This window comes from Pectinophora gossypiella, chromosome 26, assembly GCF_024362695.1.
Source record: "Pectinophora gossypiella chromosome 26, ilPecGoss1.1, whole genome shotgun sequence".
Taxonomy (NCBI): Eukaryota; Metazoa; Arthropoda; class Insecta; order Lepidoptera; family Gelechiidae; genus Pectinophora; species Pectinophora gossypiella.
This window is the reverse complement of record NC_065429.1, coordinates 6,582,027-6,600,690: the sequence shown is the minus strand read 5'-3', so window position 1 is coordinate 6,600,690 and position 18,664 is coordinate 6,582,027. Positions and strand designations below refer to the sequence as shown.

General features: G+C 41.7%; 1 protein-coding gene across 4 annotated transcripts in view; it reads right to left on the bottom strand.

Moving 5' to 3' along the window:
• The window catches only part of LOC126378335 (paired amphipathic helix protein Sin3b), a 67,485-nt gene that overhangs the window by 29,439 nt on the left and 19,382 nt on the right, over positions 1-18,664 (bottom strand). For all 4 annotated transcript variants that reach the window (XM_050026585.1, XM_050026586.1, XM_050026584.1 and 1 more), the window contains exons 6-17: positions 18,259-18,382; positions 16,877-16,986; positions 14,799-14,920; positions 13,544-13,641; positions 11,920-12,048; positions 9,871-10,005; positions 9,351-9,431; positions 8,848-8,947; positions 7,508-7,679; positions 1,519-1,715; positions 783-914; positions 368-582 (exon numbers count right to left, since the gene is read on the bottom strand). In XM_050026585.1, the coding sequence (XP_049882542.1) occupies positions 368-582; positions 783-914; positions 1,519-1,715; positions 7,508-7,679; positions 8,848-8,947; positions 9,351-9,431; positions 9,871-10,005; positions 11,920-12,048; positions 13,544-13,641; positions 14,799-14,920; positions 16,877-16,986; positions 18,259-18,382 (1,615 nt within the window). The remainder of the gene's footprint in view (positions 1-367; positions 583-782; positions 915-1,518; positions 1,716-7,507; positions 7,680-8,847; positions 8,948-9,350; positions 9,432-9,870; positions 10,006-11,919; positions 12,049-13,543; positions 13,642-14,798; positions 14,921-16,876; positions 16,987-18,258; positions 18,383-18,664) is intronic.

The window sequence follows — 18,664 nt, the reverse complement described above, 5'->3', positions numbered from 1 at the left end:
TAACCCCCTTGAACACAACTGAAGCATTGGTCTAATTTATGTGGGTACTTAGTTCATTTTTCGATGGATGTACCTCCGACTACCCCAATTGGGATATATTCTTATGTTTTTATGTATGTTATGTATGATGATAAAAGCTATCTTCTATCGTGAGGTGGATTACCATGCTCATCAACCCTGGTGTCAGGGGTCCTATTGAGCCGCCAACGACCCCTAATAATAACAATAATAATAACGTTTATTGCATCAATTCAGGTGACATGGCTCATGTAACGACTCCGTACTTATATGAGTAAGTAGTAACCGGGACCAACGGCAACGAACCTTCTGAAGCATGGAGAGCAAGAGAAAAGCAGCATTGACTCACCTCAAACCTCTCATCTTCACACCTGTATATATACTCTTCATATTGCGTCTTCCGGCTGGTGACAAACGTGGAGTCCTCACTCCAGGTGGGGAAGGAAACCCACGTGTCGTTGAGCACTTCACGGCACAGCGCCGTGCGGCCTGAGCAGCGCCGCGCGGCTGCCTCGCGGGGTAACGCGCAGTACGACGTACCGAGCCGCTTGCAGGTGGTCAGGTCTGTACAAGGAAGGAAGAGAATATAGTACATCTCCAATTTGGTCATCGTAAGTCCTTCTCGGTCTTCCTCTGCCAGCCCTACCATCAACCTATCTATCTATCTATAAAATATACATTGCCGGTAAAGTGGCTTTGGAATAAGCAGTAGAGCTATCGTAGTTATCTGTTCGCAGTGCGTTTTTTCCAAGTAAATTACGCACCTATATCCATAGCGGCGTCTCCTTGAGGCCGCTCGTGTCTGAGCTGTGCTCCGTACGCTCCGATGGGCTCGTACCGCTTGGTGTCGCGGTCGCTTCGCTCGCTGCGGTCCGTATTGTACGAGTTGCTGAAGCCTGGAGGATAGAGAGGGAATATATTAGCATGTTCCATAGTCTACGTTTAAATCGTGTACTAGGTTGAAGATAAATTATGAAATTCTAATTAATAAATAAGGACAGACCTGAAACTGATGAAAAACTTTTTCTTATTTTCTATTTGACTTATTTATGATTTTTAATCAAGAAAAACTGAATAAGTGCGACATTTTATCACGTTTTTCTATGACGTCACAGTGTGATTTTTCATACAAATTCCATTGTAATTTCGTGTTTTGACGTTTAGTAAAGTAACTGATTTGACTAGTTGGAAACTAGGATATTTATTATATATTTTTTGTCGCTTCTGTAAAAAACCGGACCTGTCAAATCTTCAGGTTAGGTAAGCGGACCCTGTGCAAAACGGGATAATGCTCGGGATATGATGATGAAATCTTAGAAACCCCAAGTGAGAGGAGTCAAAAAATTCTCATTACCAGGCCGTACGACGCCCACTGCTGGGCATAAGCCTCCCCCAAGGATCTCCACGACGATCGGTCCTGCGCTGCCCGCATCCAGCAATAGATGCATTTTTTTAGGCTGTGCTCACTGAATGTCAACTAAAGAAATAAAGGCTGCATACCCTGGTGTATGGCGCCGGCGTGCGCATGCGTGGCGTGTGCGGCGTGCGCGGCGTGCGTGGGCGTGTGCGGCGGGCTGGCGGGCTGCAGGAAGTCAGTGAGCCACTTGTGCAGCTCGGGCTGCCGCACCAGGAACGGCGCCGTCACGCACACCAGCTCCGACGACGAGATTATCTCGTTCGTGAACAGCAGCAGGCATCTGCAACGGGTTACGAAGGTCAATATATTAACTGCAGTATGGAACAAATTAAGGAGAAGGCGCCGTGTCTTAGTAGTTAGTAAGGAAGTCAAGGACCCTTGATAGACAAGAATGGAAAACGTTACACCGACAAGAGCGTGGCTCTTAAATTATGATATTTACTTTCCACGATTTCAAGATTCACGCATTTACGCATTTTATACATTGTAAAGTGTTTATACTTGTAATTAATTGTATTTACGTTACACCCGTCATTTTCTTATCCGCCGTAAAGGAAAGGGAGAGATTGAAACTGTTAATTTTAAATTAAATATATATACCCAGCTAGAATATCCCAAATTCCAATCCTGTTTCCCTTAATTTTTTTACCGTATTTCCTTACCACAATTATCCACGTTTTCCTAACTTTAACTTCTTGTATTTGGCTAAATGCGTAGTGAAGCTAAAAAAATAACCCGGCCGTATCAAATAGGTATTTCACTGGTATGCAACCCGTTTGACGTGTGCTGTCAACTTAATTAAGTCTTAATTAATTATTAGATATTTTTAATAGTTTCCACAAGTAACAAGGATTTAATATATTAAAAAGTTTATAGCATTAGAGATACAATTTGTCACTTAAAATTACGAATAATTAAAACATTTCAAATTATTACACAAACACTAGTCAGTCTAAAATACAGCCCCCTCTCGTACCTGGTTCAAAGCATATTTTTATTTATATACTTTTTTCACTTCATTTTTTTGTGATTCAAGTGCAATAAAGAGTTTTTGTATTGTATTTATTATTAACCTTTTAAACTAACAAATCTTCGAAGTAATCAAGAACACGTAGATAGTGTTGGATAGAAGAGAATCGATCAACCTAACTTCGACTGATACATCACTATGCTAATGAACGTCGCAACACTAGCTTACGTACTTTGACAGATCTAATTATTACCGCGCTGTTGACCTTCCATATTGAAATTGAACAGCAAAGGAAATGTACTGAAGACTAGGCAGCATGGCCTTATGATCTTAGCCTGACCCTCAAATGGGCAAAAGGAAAAAAAAATCTCACCGCGCATTGAGACTATTGTAAAATGTTATCTTACATAAACTGCCTATATACGTCCCACTGCTGGGCACAGGCCTCCCCTCAATCAACCGGAGGGGTATGGAGCATACTCCACCACGCTGCTCCACTGCGGGTTGGTAGAGGTGTTTTTTACGGCTAATAGCTGGGACCAACGGCTTAACGTGCCATCCGAAGCACGGAATCATCTTACTTTTTCGGACAATCAGGTGATTCAAGCCTGAAAAGTCCTTGCCAAACAAAGGAGTCTCACAAAGTGATTTCGACAATGTCCCCATCGGGAATCGAACCCGGACCTCCAGATCGTGAGCCTAACGCTCTAACCACTAGACCACGGAGGCTGCCAAAATGTTATTTTATTGAAATATAATCACTTATTGTACTGAACTAAGTGAGTTCTGTTTAGAAATAGGAAAAATTAACAATCTTTACTCAAATTGACTTATGAGCTAGTCAAATCAGGTTTAGGTCTTGCTAGTGCACGCGAAATCGTATTCTAAATCCACGACAAATAAAAATCACACAAAAAAAACATAATGTCAGGTCATCACGAAGCATCGATATATATTATACCACCCACCATGTATGTATGTACTATCAAATTCAATTCAAATTCAAAAATATCTTTATTCAGTAGGTAACATAGTTACACTTTGAATCGTCAATTTTTCAATAACGAACGTCTCATCCGCCTAAAACTACTGCAGCTTCTCACAACCTGTATAGCCGGGGAAAAGAAGCTGCAAGAAAAACCTCGGCACAGGGCCCTAGACGTTCTTTAAAAAAATAAAAATAAACATAAAATATTGATATACAATTGAGTAATTTAGCTGCCTAATATCAGTTCTCAGACAGTTAATCCCATGCATTCATATCTTCTAAATAATCACTAACTTTATAATAACCTTTTTTGTAAAGTTTTTGTTTAACTACTGTCTTAAAGCAGTTGAAAGGCAAATTCTGAATGTCAATGGGAATCGTATTGTAATCGCATAATAGGGTAGTTTCCAATCAGTCAAATCAGTTACTTTTTTACTAAACGTCAAAACACGAAATCACTATGGAATTTGTACGAAAAAGCACACTGTTACGTCGTAGAAAAACGTGATAAAATTTGACTTATTATTACTTTTTTAGTTATTGAAACTCGTAAATAGAAAAAAGGAAATGTTTTTCGTCAGTTTTACATCTGTCTTTATCTAGTAATCAGAATTTCATAATTTATCTTTGACTTAGGAAACTACCCAATAAAAAATTACCGACGCATTGAAACCCGTTTAGGCGGACGAGGTTGTAGCTAATCATAATCTAATGTAGCCTACAAGATCCCACTGCTGGGCAAAGGCCTCCCTTTCCTTTCCATTTTTCGCGGTTCTGTGCGTACTTCGGCCAGTCGGCAAGCGTCCAAGTCGGTACACCATCTCTTCCGACGTCAACCACGACGCCTGTACCCGTCATGAGGCACCCAATGCGTGACGATCCGTGCCAGGGTGCATAATCAATCATTTATTTGCAAGAACACAAGTTAAAGATCGAACAGTTCAAATTCAAAAATATCTTTATTCAGTAGGTAACATAGTTAAAACTTTGAATCGTCAATTTTTACATAACGAACGTCTCATCCGCCTAAAACTACTGCAGCTTCTCACAACCTGTATAGCCGGGGAAAAGAAGTTGCAAGAAAAACCTCGGCAAAGGGCCCTAGACGTTCTTTAAAAAAAATAATTGGTTATTGACGTTAAAAGGTAAAAATGCAATTACCTTATGAAATATTCCCGAAGTTTCGGCCGTGACGCTACTGCCGTGGTCTCGGGACGACTGGCGAGGCGAACGTTACTTTGAATTTGGAACGTGTTGTTTGTCTAACTACCCTCATTTCGCTATTATTAAAAAACCGACACACGACACTAAACATCCGACGATAAATCACGGGATTTCTATCCGAATTTATTTACTAATAGATTATTTTTACATATATTAGCCAAGTATGTTGGCTTAACTATGCCTAACATGGCTGATGTAACGACTACTTACTTTCATCAGTAAGTAGTAACCAGGAGCCACGGCTTAACGTGCCTTCCGAAGCACGGATCGTCTTACTTTCGGACAATCAGGTGATCAGCCTGTTATGTCCTAACTAAACTAGGGATCACAAAGTAATTTTTGTGGTAAGTCCTCACCGGGATTCGAACCCGGGACCTGCGGATCGTGAGCCCAACGATCAACCACTGGACCACGGAAGACGTTCTCCGGTTGCTTGAGGGGAGGTCTGTGTCCAGCAGTGGGACGTATATAGACTATTTATGTGTTTATGTGTTTGTGTGTTAGCATGCCCAAATCTGTTAAGTTCAATAAATCTCACCGTACCATATAACTATCCTCGGAAGCCCATATCTAAATTATTTAATATAGCACGTTACCGTACTAATCTGGGCCTACACTATCCTATTGCCAGGATGTGTGCGACGTTCAACGAAGTTAATGACAAATTGCCAAACATCGATATTTTTAATGATTCCCCTCGATGCTACAAAAGTAAAGTGCTAAATCACTTTGGTTGTCGCTATAAGCGTTAAACAGTACTTAAGTACACTAATATTTAGTTAAAAAATGTGTTAATATATATATATATATAGTTTATATTTTATATTGTTTAGTATTAATATAGTTTGTTTGTTTCCATTTACGGTGAATGCTGTGTACGCATGTAATTGGCAAGCATATATACCTAGTATTTCTTTCTACTTATAATGTTGTCTGTAAAAGTTTAATATGTATTGCTGTATGTGTACCTAAATAAATAAATAAATAAATAAATATGTTATGCATATGACAAGGGAGCTGGACTTATATATCCTTGGACATGTTGGGTGTTGTGTATCGGGTTTAAATAATAGTGGTGCGAGGGTAATTACACCTATAACTTTCGAGTGACGATCATTCGCCCAGCAGTCAACCCGTAATCACACGCCCTACAACGGAACCCAGTCGACGTAGCTTATTTTTAGCGAGGTAGCTTATTTATTTTTTACCTTATTACGTTAATATTCCCACTTGCGTCAGACAGAGTACTGCGGGGCGGAAGGCAAGAGGGAAACCACTGCCCTATTTTTCCCTAAAAAAGTAGCATGGAAAATGCTGCACCGACAAGAGCGTAGCTCTTAAATTGATGATGATGACATTAATATTACGCATCGACCGGATTACAATAATATATTATGTGTAAAATGCGTGAACCTACCAACCATTAAACGTGACAATGAAGATAGTTTATATTGCGTTTCTCATACGTACGAGCAACTCTTTTAATGAATCATCTAACAGCATAGATTTATTCCACACTAGTATTGCATCTATTAAGCGAATTCTAACACAAGAATATTTTGAGACTCAATAAATTTACTCATGTTATAATTATACTCATAAAATAATAATGGTTAAGTTAAATTGGATTAGTATACTAACCCACCTGCATTCGAACTGACTTAGGGTTTTGTTTTCCTTTTCCTTGTTAGCTATTATCTTTATGTATCATTCTAGCCACTTTTCTTATCTTATTTTAATTTCTCTCCTACCTTTTCATTTATTGGCGGGAACTTGTTATTAGCATTGTCTCATGTATATTTAGTTCATTTAATGTATAATTAGTCTGTAAGTTCTCCAAATTATATAAAAATATTCAATCGGATTCAGAATTATTTATTCAACGTAGTGAGGGACTGAAAAATCAAATCAATTTATTTGCGAGTACACATAAAATACAAAAGCCAAAAAACTTGTAATGTATACCCTCATTGATTTAAAAGATGTGTTGCTGTTGCAGTTTCTTGTCATTTCTTCTCCTCAGCCATAACACGTTGCGAAATGACGTAAATTCAAAAATGTTACATTGACCTTAATTCTCAGTTATTTATTGGATTCCATGTAGTCAATGGGGGTACATAGGCATAGGAACTATAACATGGACCCTGTAGGGCACAGCAACGTTGAAGGGAAGAGAGGAAGTGTGTATTAAAACTAAAACTTATCATTTAAAAATTTGTCTACAGTATAATAGCTCTTTTTAATTAGCATTGTTTTTAGATTTTTTACCCAAGACATAACGGAGCAGGTATATGCGTTTAGGGTGAGAGATGTTTGTTTGCGTGTGCGTTTGTGCAAAGTAATGTTACCACCTATCTTCTAAACTAATGATCTGATTTTGATGCGGTTTTCAATAACGGGTTTGTGTTTGATGATTATAAAAAAAATTACAACAACATGTATATATTATAAGTGTATGTGTGTAGGAAGTGTAGTATTTCAACAAGTTTATCCATGATAATTACGTTGAATAAATGATGTGTCGTGACTATGATGTTTAAGCATTGTAATGCTGATCTTGATCTTTTCGACAATAATATTGCGAAGTTTAAACGATTATTGTGGTCTCACTTGCTTCTTTAGCTATCTTACTTAGTTTTGTTTTGGCCTTATGGTAATGTTTTGAGTGTATTAATAAGTATTAAACATGTATTGTGTATCCTTAGTTTCTGTTCTTTCTACTATTTTGTCATGCTGTGTACACTATTTTTTTTTTGGATTGTAGACTAGTTCTAAACCTGTTTCGAGTTATGTCATATGTGTATTGTTTACAATCTGTCTGTGTACCTTTTTAATAAAATAAAAAAAATCTGATTGTGTCTGGTGTGTTGGCAGATGAGAGGTTACTGACCTGAGGAAGTTGTCGTAGACGTGCTGCGAGCGCAGCGCCTTGCGCGCCTTGTCGAAGAAGCTGTAGTCGTGCGCCGTGGCCAGCTTGGCCGCCTCCGCGTACGACACGTCGCGCACGCCCGCGCCCGCCCACGCGCCCACGCGCGCCTTCTTGGCCGGCGGCGCTCCGCCCGCTGCGGGGAATGGATACTTTACACTCGTACACATATGCAAGGTGGACGGCCTAGGGCGACGATAGAGGGCAAATAGTTATCGTCGGCCAGACACATCATCTGACCTCTCCTTCAGTCGTATCGGTTTTCCGTTCCACTGAAGCAAGGAGGGGTAAGACGAGTGTGTGCGCCTGCGTTTTGCGCGAACGTCTGCGCACCTTAATATATCCTGCGTACCTGACCGCTTCCGCTTCCGTCAGTCACACATATGCACATGAGCAATATAATGTACCCACTTTAAGACTCTGTCGCACTAACATATTTGACATTTAATGAGACTTACAGTTCAATTTGTCAAAAAAGTTAATGTGACATGGTACCAAAGTGTATACATATTAGTACTCGTGACCGTACATACAGTCTTCTCTTCTTCTTCTATGGTGTGGGTTGTGGGGTGGATTACCAAGGGGTTAAAAAAAAAAACACAAAAATTCATGAATTTTCCGAGACGAAATTTCACTTGATATCATCTCAGAGTCATCCCCCTCAGTATTCGTTACGGTGTCACTAACAAACTTACGTACATGTACAGGTGTAAGTGACATCGTAAAGAAAACTAAAGGAGATAGTGAGTCAGCTCATTATTCCGAGTTAACCTCTCATATGCCGAGATACCAGACACAATAGATTTTACATTGTGTCTGGTCGAGATCCGCGTTCCGGCGTTCGAAAGGTTAATATCAAGTGGAATATTCCACCGCAAAAGTATAGAATTTAAAATTATTAAAAAAAATTGCCAAAAAATGTTATGAATTTTGCGACGGAATTTTCCACTTGATATTAACTCAGAATCATGGTCTGAAATTCTGAATCATCTCCCTCAGTGTTCGTTACGATGTCATTAACATCCTACAATAACAACAGGTTGGCCGCTGCAAGGATAATCTCTGCAGGTAGGGACACCTGGTTGATGGTTGCGAGTGTGGAGTATCACCACAAACTATGGCTCACCTTTTGTGCTATGCTAAGCGCCCTAACACCTGCACCATTAAAGACCTTCACGAAGCCACTGACAATGCCGTAAGCGTGGCCAATTATTGGTCAGCAAAAATTTTGTATCAATCGCCATCGACTCGCAAAGAAGAACATCCTATATAATAAATTGTACAAAAAAAAGTTGTATACTTACACAATGGCGTACTAGAGGAGAAGCTGGGTGATCTCTTGAGATGGTGGTGTGGGGTGGTCGCCGGCGGCAGCGGGGCGGGGGCCGGGTGCTTCGCCACCTGCTGCGAGGTAATGAAGACGATTAAAAACTAGTATTGAATGGAAGTGGTATTAATTTATCTCAAGTGCAGTTTTCACTAACACAGTTGGCTCGAACATTATAGACGGCGATACGGCTCACCTATCACGTTGGCCTAACAGAAAGCTCGGTGTGTGGGTCAAAGGAATGGGGTCCCTCCGCGAAGCCTGTGAAAACCCCAGGAGGCTTCTGAGCTTCTGGAAGGAGTTAGGTTGGCTTACGTAGTCAACAATAGCACGCATAATGGGTCTAAATGCGGAAAACAGAGCCCACTAATATAACGTGGGTACTTAGTTCATCATGCGATGGATGTATTTCTTGACTACCCCAATTGGAATATAGCCGTGAGCTCATATGAAAATTTTGACAATTTTTATTTTTTTTACCTGCGTGTGCGCATGATGTTGCGGCAAGGGATGGTGCTGCGGCAGCGGCGGCGACGTCGTGCCCAGCTCACCCTCACGCAGCTGCATAGCACAATGTTTATTATTAGTATACTGTATGTGGTATAGATGACATAGCGGGAGGTGCGCAGGAGTTGTCAGAACTCAATAGAGCAGCCGATGGGTATTCTCAGAGAGGTCAATCGGTAATTTGTATCATCATATTGATTTTGAGTTTTTTGTTTTTATAAAATTAACTTAGTTGAATTCAAAGTGTAACTATGTTAACTACTGAATAAAGATATTTTTGAATTTTGAATTTGAATATAAATTGCATGTTACAAGTGTTACATTATTTCACAAGTATATTACAGTCCCTCTACTTTTTTTGATAAACGTAATTTACACGTACTTGTAACTTGTAGCTTGTGAACGTGTACACTTGTAAGTTTTGATCAACTGATCGTCAAACTCGTGACCTTGACACATCTTGACTAGGCAATGTAATAACCGCTAGTGTTACCTGCGGCGGCGGCAGCAGCGTGTCGTCGCGCGCATGCGCGGGGTACGCGGCGGGCTTGGTCACGGCCTTGGCGTCCGGCAGGAACTGGCCGAACTCCGCCAGCAGGTCCTCCTGGTTCTCGAACAGCTTCGCCACCTGGGACACACACAGATCATCATTATGACGGACTTCCCCCGTTATATACATTGTTTCAAAGCTTGAAACGGCCTAATGTGGTGAAAAAACGTGAGGACACAGTGAGTGAGGTTTGTCGTAGTGAGTTTCGTGCGAGTTCATATGGTTCCGAACATTCCGATATCAAAAACATAAACAAGCGGCAAAGAAAGAGGGTAGACAGATATGTCTGCCCGTAGAAAATTATGGATCTACCTACTCCACTCCAATCTCATCAGTCATCCCGTGATCATGGCACTTGCAACAGTGTCTAAATATCGGGAGTCTCATATCCCCATTTAAACGCGGTAAGAACCCGTTATTATGTGCTTCCCCCGTTATATTTACTGTAAAGCTATCATAGTAAGAAAGAGAATTCTAAACCGTGGCGATACGTTGAATCTAATATATTTGCATGACTTGTCAAATAAACAACAGCCTCAGCGGTCTAGTGGTTAGAGCGTTTGGCTCACGATCTGGAGGTCCGGGTTCAATTCCAGATGGGGATATTGTCGAAATCACTTTGTGATACTGTCCTTCGTTTGGTAAGGACTTTTCAGGTTTGAATCACCTGATTGTCCGAAAAAGTAAGATGATTCCGTTCTTCGGAGGGCACGTTAAGCCGTTGGTCCCGGCTATTAGCCGTAAAAACACCTCCTCCAACCCGCATTGGAGCAGCGTGGTGGAGTATGCTCCATACCCCCTCCGGTTGATCCAGGGGAGGCCTGTGCCCAGCAGTGGGACGTATATAGGCTGTTTATGTTATGTTTTATGTATATGTCAAATAAAATCAAATGCACTTTATTGCACATACAAGAACCATTTAAAAAAAAACACTATCGATAGAATTGCTTCTGACTACTGCAAGGATTATTATAGGCAATACTGACAGCCTCCGTGGTCTAGTGGTTAGAGCGTTGGACATTGTCGAAGTCACTTCGTGCGACTGTCCTTTGTTTAGGACATTGCAGTATTGGGTTATTGTCCGAAAAAGTAAGAAAATTCCGTACTTCGGAGGGCACGTTAAGCTGTTGTTCCGTAAAAAACACCACCAACCCGCAGTGGGGCAGCGTGGTGGAGTACGCTCCATAGCCCATATGGTTTATAGAGGGGAGGCCTGTGCCCAGTAATGGGGCACACTAATTGGTACAAAAAGAGACCTTATCGCTAGGGTTGTTTGTAAGTACAGTCATGAGCAATATCTTGTACACACTTTAGAACCCTGTTGCACTACCATATTTGACATTTAATTAGGCTTACGGTTTAAATTGTCAAATAAGTTAATGTGACATGGTTGCAAAGTGTATACATATTAGTATTTTTTTTGTTAATTAGTGTTAAGTATGCCGAATAAATATTTTTTCTTTCTTACTCGTGACCGTACAATTTTGATTATCAGTCCGAAAGAAAGCTTAGCAAGATCAGTTATCGAGACGTCAGAAGGAAGGCAGCATGCGTGTATCAACACTGACAGTCTGTCATAAGCACATCGCATGGGGTTCATCATTGTCTCTATTTAAAGTAGATGACGTAGATTCAAAAATGTTAAAACAAGTTAATCCATGAAAATTACGTTCAATAAATGATTCTGATTTCTGATTGAAAATTGAATTGAATTGTACCTCGCTCGTCTGCGATTGTTGAAGTTAAGCAACTTTCGCAAAGGCCATCGGATGGGCGATCACAAAAAAAAATAGTTCATCTCGAGCTCCTCCGTGTTTCGGAAGGCACGTTAAGCCGTTGGTCCCGGTTGCATTAGCAGTCGTTAATAACCACCAATCCGCACTGGGCCCGCGTGGTGGTTTAAGGCCCGATCTCCCTATCCATCCATAGGGAACGCCCGTGCCCCAGCAGTGGCAACGTTATTGGGCTGATGATGATGATGATAAATTGTACCTGCGAGTAAACCTCTTGTTCCGTCTGCTGCTTCGCCTGCGGCTCCTTGACGTCTCTGTGCCCGCGCTGATACGCGTGCAGTATCTCCAGGAACCGCTTGTACTTGTCCGGTTGCCGCGAGAACCGCGACTGATGGAAGAATAAGGTATTGAATATACAGAATGTTGGCGACATCGTAATACCGGGTGAGAGCCCGCAGCGCTTCCCATTTGTCCGGCCAAGTAGTTAATGCCATATGCGGCAAATCTACAATAAGTCACGTCAAAAATAAAAAGTGACATCGTAACGAATACTAAGGGGGATGATTCAGACAATGATTTTGAGTTAATAACATGTAGAATTTTCCGTCGCAAAATTCATGGTATTTTTAAATTCTATATTTTAGTGACGAAGCCTGTGGTGGATTTACATTCTATTTATTGTTATATCCTTCTCTCTCTCTCTATTTAAGAGCTGCGCTCTTGTCGGTGGAGTAACCGCCATTCCTCTCTTCTTCCCGCCAAAACCTTCACCTCCCGATACGACACGACCTGCACCTTCTCTTTTATTTGTTTCATAAATGTTATCCTAGGTCTACCCCTTCCTCTCTTCCCTTCAATTTTTCCTTCCATAATATTTGTTATAAATGAATCGTGTCGTATCAGGTGGCCAATCATATTTCCTCTCCGGTTCTCTATACCTTACGTAATAAATAAATAACATTTTGAACTATTCTATACTTTTGCAGAATAATAAGCTGAATCATCCCTCTCAGTATTCGTTACGATGTAACTAACACCCCGTGCAAGTACATATAGGTAGCCATACAAGTAGGTATGGGTATTAGTGACATCGTAACGAATACTGAGGGGGATGATTCAGACCATGATTCTGAGTTGATATGAAGTGGAATTCATGAAATTTTTTGTACTTTTGCGACGGAAAATTCCACTTGATATCAACTTAGAATCAGTCTGAACCATTGCTAAAAATTTTCGTTACGATGTCACTAACACCCGTTGTTATACCGACAACTTAAGTTGGGATGTCGTTAATGTACGACAAATAACAATAGTTTCCCGTTCACTCGCGGATGGAAAACTGGCGAAGCACATTACAACATAATAAGGAAAACCTACCACAAATACACTTCGCTACTATGAATACAACAACATAATAACCTGCCCAAGTGACTCACAATATTTACCAACTGACGTCACACTTTATTGTTATGTCTAGCCAATGTGCCTCTTATGTAAAATTCGGTCAAATACATTGATTTACCACTACCGTATATACAGAAGAGCTCGGATGAGGAGCTCGGTGGCGCAGCGGTAAACGCGCTCGGTCTGCGATTGTTGAAGTTAAGCAACTTTCGCAAAGGCCGGTCATAGGATGGGTGACCACAAAAGAAAAGTTTTCATCTCGAGCTCCTCCGTGCTTCGGAAGGCACGTTAAGCCGTTGGTCCCGCATGCATTAGCAGTCGTTAATAACCATCAATCCGCACTGGGCCCGCGTGATGGTTTAAGGCCCGATCTCCGTATCCATCCAAAGGGAAGGCCCGTGCCCCAGCAGTGGGGACGTTAATGGGCTGATGATGATGATTTAAACAAATAGAACACTTATATATAGAACACATCTTACCTTGATCTTGTTAACATACTCGATGGCATGGTTGAACTCCACCGGTTGTCCTGGTGGAGCGGGCGCGTGGCCGGCGCCGCCGGGGGCTGGCGCTGCGCCTGCGCAAGTGGAGCACGTTAGTGGAGTTCGGTGATGACTTAAATGTTAGCGTGTACTGTGGGGTTCAGAACTCAATAGAGCAGCCGATGGGTATTCTCAGAGAGGTCAAACGGTAATTTGTATCATCATATTGATTTTGTGGATTCTTCTTCTATCATATGGGTTGTGAAGTGGTACTCTACTAACCTCATCAACGGCTTAACGTGCCTTCCGAAGCACGGATCATCTTTCTTTCGGACAATCAGGTGATCAGCCTGTAATGTCCTAACCAAACTAGGGACCACAAAGTAATTTTTGTGATATGTCCCCACCGGGATTCGAACTGGACCAAGGAGGTCGTTTTGTGGATGATTTTTAATTAAGTAAATGTTTCTTTTAAAAAAGAAATATAGGCTCGCGTTTGACCACAATCTCACCTGATGATAAGTGACGATGTGGTGGAGGGTGGATCACGTTTACCTAACAAATGCCTATTCTTTTCTGTACCGTCCCTAAGAGTGACGTATTCTCATTACCAACCTCATCAACCCTAATGTCAGAGTTATTGTTATTGCATAAGCGCTGAATGAGGGAAATCGTCGACTACGTGGAGTAGTCGATATCGGGGTCAAGTATTTGTTGTCGCGAGCTGATTGATCCCTAAAACCAGCGGCGTAGCGTGGGTGTCGGCCGCCCGGGGCGGAAGACAATTTTGCCGCCCATTTATTTAGATATTTCAATTTAATGTATTTTTAATTTTATTTTTATTTTTTGTTGAATCTCACACATACATAGCTTAAGACCATTTAATATTTACCTACAAACTTGTAATATTTTTAGTAAGACCTAAGGGAAGTAGCGGGACATTCCCAAGTCAAGTATCCTCATTACTTACTGGGAAGTCCTATCCACGAACAACTGTTAAGTATGTACTTTCAGAAATAAATGACTTTTTTTTATGTATATTTTTTTTCCTTAAGAACCTTGTACAAATTATTAGTAAACTACAAAAAAAAATCAGCCAAATCGGTCAAGCCGTTTTTATGTTATGTCGTGACAACGGAAAACGGGTTTATATATTATAGATTGTGAAATTTTGCCGCCCCCTAAAGAGTGCCGCCCGGGGCCGCCCCCACTACGTACGCCGCCGCTGCCTAAAATAACTAGAATATCTTACCAGGTTGCTGATGGTGTATCGCCGCAGCCTCAATCTGCTGATGAGCTTGCGATATATGGTGCAGCGTGTTGGCGGGGGCCGCGCTCACAGACAGGTTGTGGACGATGGCGCTGCTGACAGACCTGCAACGGAGGGGGGTTAGTTCGGGGGCATAGCGGGGGTGGTGTCATGTGTGGGGAGGGGGAGTTGTCAGAACTCAATAGAGCAGCCGATGGGTATTCTCAGAGAGGTCAATCGGTAATTTGTATCATCATTATGTTGTATATTGGTCACATCCTCTGTGGTCTAGTGGTTAGAGCGTTAGGCTCACGATCTGGAGGTCCAGGTTCGATTCCCGATGGGGACATTGTCGAAATCATTTTGTGAGACTGTCCTTTGTTTGGTAAGGACATTACAGGCTTGAATCACCTGATTGTCTGAGAAAATAAGTTGATTCCGTGCTTCGGAGGGCACGTTAAGCCATTGGTCCCGGCTATTAGCCGTAAAATTACCTCCACCAACCCTCAGTGGAGCATCGTGGTGGAGTACCCCCTCCGGTTGATTGAGGGGAGGCCTGTACCCAGCAGTGGGATATATATAGGCTATTTATGTTATGTTATATTGGTTTCATATTGGTCAAACCGCCTCTGTGGTCCAGTGGTTGAGCGTTGGACTCACGATCCGGAGGCCCCGGGCTCGTTCCCGGTGGGGACATATCACAAAAAATCACTTTGTGAGCCGCCAAAGGCCCGTGACATGACTCATGTAACGACTACGTACTTATGTCAGTAAGTAGTAACCGGGACCACCGGCTTAACGTGCCTTCCGAAGCGCGGATCATCTTTCTTTTGAACAATCGGTGGATCAGCTTGTAATGTCCTAACCAAACTAGGGATCACAGAGTGATTTTTGTTTGTCCTAATCGGGATTCGAACCCGGGACCTCCGGATCGCGAGCTCGACGCTCTACAACTGAACCACAGAGACCGTACGTATTAAAAACATCTTCACATCTATACTATATCTATACAAATATAGAAGTGTCGTTAAAAGCGAACCGCGTCCCAAATATCGGCACTTACAAAAATAAACAACAGGTCAATGCCCCCGTCAGCTGACGCCTACTTAGTAAGGCGTGTTGCTGGCAACACAGGTATAAAATATTCACTAGTAACATTTTTCTGTATGGCAATCCACTTGGCTTTCTGTCGGTACTATTCAGAGGCGGAGGACAGGAGTCATTATGGCTTTGTAATAGACTACTTATTTATGAATTTTAATAATGAAAAATGATATATAGGATACATTTTTTATGACGGCACAGGTTGCTTTTTCATAAAAATTCCGTAGTAACTTCGTGTTTTGACATTTGACTAGTTGGAAACTACCGTATTCCATATTATATATTTAGTAACCAGAATTTCATGATTTATCTATGACCTAGGACACTATCCGATTCACGTATTTTATACAAGTGAAATATACCTGGGGGTTTAAAATGGCCACATCGAAACAATTCATTTAAGAAAGCAATATTGCAATTTGACATTTGCGCATATAAAAGTAAGTCTCTTCTATCACAAGTAAAAGTAAGTGCGCAATGCAAACAAATGTCAAATAGCAATATTGCTTTCTCAGATGAATTGCTTCAATGTGGCCATTTTAAACCCCCTGACCTGTCAAATCTTCTGGTTAGGTAAACAGACCCTGTCTTATTCTATCATGTGGGTTGTGAGGTGAATTACCAACCTCATCAACCCTGGTGTCAGGGTTACTATTGAGCCGCCAAAGGCCCCTGACATGACTCATATAACGACTGCGTACTAACATCAGTAAGTAATGACCGGGACCAACGGCTTAACGTGCCATTCGAAGCACGGATCATCTTACTTTCGGACAATCAGGTGATCAGCCTGTAAAGTCCTAACCAACCAAGGGATCACAAAGTGATTTTTTGTGATATGTCCCCACCGGGATTCGAACCCGGGGCCTCCGGATCGTGAGCCCAACGCTCTAACCACTAGACCACAGCGGCTTCACGGACCCTGTGAAAAACGGGATAATGCTAGGGATGATGATGTACGAGTGAAATATACTCACGGCGCCACCGGCAGTAGATGCACCAGCTGTGGCTGCGGCGGCGCGTGGTGCACGCCCAGCAGCACCCCGCCGCCGCCCAGCCCCGTCGGAGACGGCATGGACACCGACACCTGCCAACAGATACCCAGTTAGTTGCTGATCACCACAATGGTTTTAAGTTTACGCGGTTATTGGTGCTAATTCCTGTACACACCATCTAATTTTATTTTAAGTTACATCAGTCATTTTCTTAACCGCCTAAAAGGAAAGGGACGGGTAATCGACAAGCATAAAATTTATAAAACACACGTCAATAACCCAACACAATTAAGTTGACAGCACACGTCAAACGGTTTGCATACCAGCGAGATACCTTTTTGACACTATTATTGGCTGGAAGGGATCCCGTTTAGAGATAAATCCACAATTTTTACTTATTTTTGTTTTTTGTCATTAATCATGTATTAATGTGTACAATAATGAGTAAACTTAATAATTGCAGTAGGCAATTGGGGTAGTCATTGGTACATCCATCGCAAGATGAACTAAGTACCCACACCGGTGTACCATAATAATACAAAAATGTTTGTCAGGATTGTGAGGAGGAGTACCAACCTCATCAACACTGATGTCAGAGTTATTACTGAGCCGCCAAAGGCCCCTGACATGGCTCATGTAACGACTACGTACTGTTGACGACAGGTCGACATGGCAATCGGGGCATGAGGTGAGCTGCGGAGGCGGGGTCGCCCCGCACACCCGCACAGTCCCCGCGGCGTCTTAGTCTTAGTGTCGCACGAGTCCGTATCGACCGCGTTTATCGATTATAATCTCGCTCACATAATTTATTACTATTGTGTTTTAAAAACACAACATAAAGAGCGATTTGTGTTTGACAAAGCTTAAAGAGATAACAACGAATGCAATTTTGTCAGTCACGGCAGAAAACTTCGCACAACAATTTCGAAAAACATGTCCAGAACCTTGAAAATGAATATTGGGAAAAAGACATGGGAATGGAAAATGAAATGGAAGATTTTATTATAAAAGTCGGAGATACCAGTGACGAAGATTCTTTAAGTTTTTGTAGCGATACGTTAGATGATTCAGATGAATAAATATTAACTTAAATGAAAACGTGGTATTATTTTATTCACATTTTGTTACATACATAATAAAAATATATCGATATTGAAAACGTCACGTCGCTAGAGAATTGCCATGTCGACCTGTCGTCTACATTACTTACATCAGTAAGTAGTCCTAGCTAAACAAAGGACAGCCTCACAAAGTGGTTTTCGACTGCGTCCCATCGGGAATCGAACCCAGACATCCAGATGCTCTAACCACTAGACCACGGAGGTTGTCACTTGCATAAATAAAGTGAATAAAAAATCTCTCACCTGCCCATTACTCTGAACTTCAATCTTGTACCCAGGTGGTAGGAAGGTGTTGAACCCAACAATGAGTTCGGGGTGGCCCTTGAACAGGTTGGAGACCCGTGTGATGACTCCGGGCGTGTCGATGCTGCAACAAAGAGGGTGGTCAGAGAATGCTGAGGATGTTGTATGGCTTGTATGGGAGCTGGATGTTCAGTTGAAAAGCAGCCATGCAGGTTTATCATGGAAGTCAAACGGTAATTTGTATCATCATTATGGTCTTCGAAGATGGACCTATCAACCCTGGTGTCAGGACATAATGGAGCTTCCCTTAGTCTTCTTTCGAAGATGGACCTTATTAACCCTGGTGTCAGGACATAACAAAGCTGCCCTTAGTCTTGTTTCGAAAGATGGACCTTATCAACCCTGG